Source organism: Ipomoea triloba, chromosome 14 (genome assembly GCF_003576645.1).
Source record: "Ipomoea triloba cultivar NCNSP0323 chromosome 14, ASM357664v1".
Classification (NCBI taxonomy): domain Eukaryota; kingdom Viridiplantae; phylum Streptophyta; class Magnoliopsida; order Solanales; family Convolvulaceae; genus Ipomoea; species Ipomoea triloba.
Window position 1 is genome coordinate 5,463,684 of NC_044929.1, and position 4,875 is coordinate 5,468,558.

Here is a 4,875-nt window from a genome sequence, read left to right on the forward strand (position 1 = left end):
TTAACATTACGCCACTATAATAACTAGGGAAAAAAAGTGCTATATACATACTCCGTATAACATAGGGGTAAAAAGTGTTATTTTTCCTTTTTATAGACACTGACTTGTTTGGGTTTGTCAGGTTGAAGAGAACAGGTGCATTATTTTAATTGGTGGCCATGACATACAATGGGTTAAAACATTTGAGTCCAAGGTAATGTTACAAAATCAGTTTAACCCACAATCAAAAATTAAGATGCTCTACGTTGGTAGTAACATGAAAGTAGCATCAATGATTAAGGAAGACGGGAATTGCAACGTAAAAGGAGATCCTATTCCTTCATGGTTGTTTTGGACACCGCTTCTAAGCATATTATTGTCAAGAATTAAATTTGTAGAAGAGACTCACGGTGATGAAGAGTGTGATGAAATTTTAGGAAGAGTTATTAACAAAATAAATACCAATAATAATAATATTACAACTAAAAGTAATAATATCACTAAATTGTAATAACAATAACAATAATAATAATAATAATAATAAATAAGTAAATAAATGTCGTACTTATTATTATTATAATAATAATATTATTATTATTATTATTAAGAACCTCTTCCCTCTTCCGCTACGTGAGCATAAGGCATTCAGGAGTGAATTATTTGAGGGAACCTTCTTCTCTCTCTCCTACATGTCAGTTTTTACTCTTTTTTTTTTTTTTTGTTAAAGAAGGTAACCTTATTACTTTCTCCTCAAAAATCCTAATGAGAAGAAAGTAATAATATTAGTACTTTACATATTTTAGTCTACCTTTTCGTTCCTATACATTTTGGTCTCATCCTTGTCAAATCAACACAAATAAGTCAATAGTCCAAAATTTGTCTGAGTGTGGAGTACTGGAAATTTTGAATGTATGTGGGTAAAAAACCCTAATTATTTGCGTTCGGTATAAAAGTTCACTGCAGGCAAGTACATAATTAATTTTTTGAATTAATTCCATTTTTGATCCTAGATTTATAGGTGACAATCCACTTTTAGTCATTTTTATTAGAACATCCTTATTTGGTCCTAGTATTATTGTGGTATGACCAATTTTAGTCCTTCAGCAACAAAATTGTTGAAATATCGTTAAATACAGAGACATTTTAATCTCTTTTATACAAAGTATGTTGAACTGCTATATTATTTATGTTTATTTTTTTGAAAACATTCATAATTGAAGACCGAAATGTCATTGTATTTAACGATATTTAAACTGATTTATTGATAAGGGACCAAAATTGGTCATGCCACAATAATAGTAGGACCAAAAGTGGATGTTCTAATAAAAAAGGACTAAAAGTGGATTGTCACTTATAAATCTAGGACTAAAAATGGAATTAGCTCTTAATTTTTTTAAAAAAATTAATGACTACTTGCGTCTGTTTTTGGGAACAAGAGACGTATATAATCTACGTGTTTAAACAAAGAATTTAATGGTGATCATTTTAATTATAAATTTGCAACCACATTACTTTACACGTATGGTGTAGTCATCAACAGACGCAAATTTTTAAAATTTTATGGTCTTGCTTCCAACTTTAAATGGAAGGGGAAAATAGAGCAAATCTTAACCTTTGGAGGGATGATTTGGATTTGTTCTTACATTCTCATGTAGAACGGTATTCTCACTGGAATACAACCCTACTATAAAGGTGAAGAAGATTATACCCCTACTATAAAGGTGAAATAATTCTTCCGATACAAAATTGACGGACATTTCACCAGAAAGACTATTTACGCTTAGAAATTGATACTTGTGGATCAATTATGCAAATTTTAAATGTATGGATCAAAATTGTTAATGCCATAATACTTATGGGGCCAAAAAAAACTCAGATTTATATGATTGTTTGAAAGTTTCAGGTTTAATATTTTGTTAGGGTCTTGGACGTGTATTTTATTTATTTACTCTGTCACTTTTTTACTATTATTATTGAGTTTTACTGAAAAGAATAATTTGAGCATTACTGACTCTGTTACAATGTAGTATCAATGGGAGAGTCATTTCATGCCATTCAGTAGACCACAGGGTCATTGAAATGACCTCCCACAAGGTCTACTACATGAATTTTAAATTTTTACTTCCTCACTTTTACTTCGGTAAGCTAGCGATGATAAGTTATATATTTTATCTTGTGAGTCCCAAACATAATGTCATCATCAAAAATTTTGAATAAGAAAGTAAAAGTAAGACTTGGGAGTCAAATGAATATTCTCTATATATGTTACATAGTATTAGATTATTATAATTTGACATTTATATTAACTGGAAATTTAATTGTTTTTCTTAAAAAAGTTGTGTATGCATGTTGGTAGGACTGCAAATAATCATTTGTCACGCATAACAAGTAGTGTACAAAACAATAGAAAAATAAAGTCACTGTTACAACAAGTTATTATCAATAATAGGGTAAATATAAACAACTATTACAATATATTAAAAAAAAACAAACAAACAAAAAAAAACAAAACAAAACAAAACAGCAAAACAACAATAATAATGTACATTGTTGATGAACCCAGGACAAAAGACACTAATCAAATGTGACTATGTACTGTTTGTATATTCCTGAATTGCCAAAAGCAACAAGGAGATAGCACTCAAGGTAATATAAACCACCTTCCATAGAACGAAAAAGAATTTTTTTAGTTTTTGCTTCCACACATGGCGTCTGTTGCGACAAAGCCCATTCACAGCCGTGTAAACCGAAGCAAAGTAAAAGTTATTGGAAGTGTCTATCTCAACACTCAGGTTGTTGAACATATAGGCCACTTTCCCATCTTCACCTAAGAGATTGTGAATTGTCCCATTCTTGCGGAGAAAAGTGATGTCTTTATTCCCCTTCACCAGGTGGCTCATCAGCCTCGCATAGTCTGTGTAGTATTTGGGGTTTACCTGGCAAGATTGCTGTTCCAGGGCGATCATGTTTCGGAAGAATAGTTCAGTGGAGTTGTCGACTTTGAAACAAGGGATTCTCATTTCCCCAGAAGAAAAGGTTATATCGAACAGGCTAATACCATTGGGCTCTTTATTCGCTTTCAATTTTGCTGGAATTTTTGCATATTCCTTTGGCATAGTGAAAATTTCGCCGGTGTTCTTAAAGCCCACACCCACCTCTTGAAGCTCTGTTGCGGTGTTTATATGGTTTAATGTTAGCCACTTATTGGTAACATCATCTATATCCCCTTCTGCCTCCCTTACTTCAATTCTATGGGAATTAACGTTGGGAACACAAAGACTGTGGACCACATGGAGTAGATTCATGGGGTTTTCAGGTAGATTATCATCATAGAAGTTATGAAAGGTAAAGTTTGGTGCTAAAGATGCAAAACTGAACTTCACCAATCTGATGAAACTAGGAACTTCTTCAGTATGACTAGCAGTCATTTTCTTATAAATGGCAGAGAGGACATCAAAAGAGAGTTGATTCTCGAACAGAAGCATGTCTTCACGAGCTTTCTTCCCTTCAACGCTACGGCGGGGATCACCATTGCCGCCTTCCTTGCATTTCATAACAAACTCCACCACAAAGCAGCCATCAAGCAACAACATGTCTACCAGCTCTTCGTCATTATGGGGGTAGGTAATTCCAATTTCCTTATAATAATTTCGGGCTTTGTCCAACAATTTCATCTCATTCCTAAGGTATTCCCGATACTCTTCCACCGACTGCCCCACTGCCCTTTCAAGAAAAGACTTCATATACAGATTCTTGTACTCCTTGTCCTTAACTTGATCAACCTCTTTAGAGTACTTGGGCCCAATGGATACCAAAGATGGTGTATAGAAGTTGCGCTTCCAAGGATATTCTTGATGATGATAAGCACCTAATATTTCTATTGCCTGCCAGTGAAGACATCATGCATTGATTTAATGAGTAGTGGATGTAAAAGGTGTAAAGTTGTAGTCCTAAAATGTGGCAGGGGTGTGCATTCCTCTGTCATTCAACTTTTCTAGTAAAAGAAATCTGTTTCATTTGTTTGTCACTTCTTTCAGAATAAAATGTTCTATTATTAATCATGCAAAAGAATTAAGGGTTTGTTTGGAAATCTAAAAAATAACTTTAGAAAATCATTTTCTAAATTTTCTCATGTTTGGGTATTCAGGGAAAATAAAATAAACTAAAATAATATTCATTCTGCTCAACGCGAAAAAGACTCAATTCGACGAAAAATATCATTTCAAGACTTTTAGTTGGAAGACATTTTTCAAATTCTTTATGTTCCCTTATTTATATTCTCTTTTCATTTCTTTTCAAGTTAGTTTCCATATTATTATTATTATTATTATTATTATTATTATTATTATTATTATTATTATTATATGCTCATTTTCAAATAAATGAATCAAATAGAAAAAAAAATGTAATTTCTTAACTTTTAACCAAATAGATCATTTTCTAACAGTCGACCAAATATTAGAAAATTAAATTATTTTTTAAAAAATTAAATTATTTTCTGAACATTATTTTTCAAAAGAAAAAATAACATTTTCAAATTTTCAAACAAACACTAAACAGACACATTTTTTACTATCTAACTTAATTGGACCAAATATAGTGGGTACATGATCCGAAAATATACTGTTTACACTTTTGCACTTAATCTCACTCGTGCGTTTATATATAAAGTATAGATTAAGAATGCATACCTGTCCATTATCAATTCCGCTGCTGCGCATTTTACCGATTAATTCGACCATATCCATATAAGGCTTCGCTAGATCTTCCTGCTCCTGTTGTTCCTGTAATTGATAAATTATAAGGCCATCCATTCCCATTTGTGGGTTTGGAAGAATTTTGGAATAGTAAAATCTACAAATGGGTTTTAGCAAATGTGAGTGGTGAAATTTATAT

General features: G+C 32.0%; 1 protein-coding gene across 1 annotated transcript in view; it reads right to left on the minus strand.

Annotated features, from left to right (window-relative positions):
• Nucleotides 1–2,385: 2,385 nt before the first annotated feature.
• The window catches only part of LOC116005198, a 6,096-nt gene continuing 3,606 nt past the window's right edge, over nt 2,386–4,875 (minus strand). Inside the window, exons 3-4 of the mRNA XM_031245455.1 lie at nt 4,671–4,763; nt 2,386–3,863 (exon numbers count right to left, since the gene is read on the minus strand). Of these exons, the coding sequence (XP_031101315.1) occupies nt 2,568–3,863; nt 4,671–4,763 (1,389 nt within the window). The 3' untranslated portion in view covers nt 2,386–2,567. The remainder of the gene's footprint in view (nt 3,864–4,670; nt 4,764–4,875) is intronic.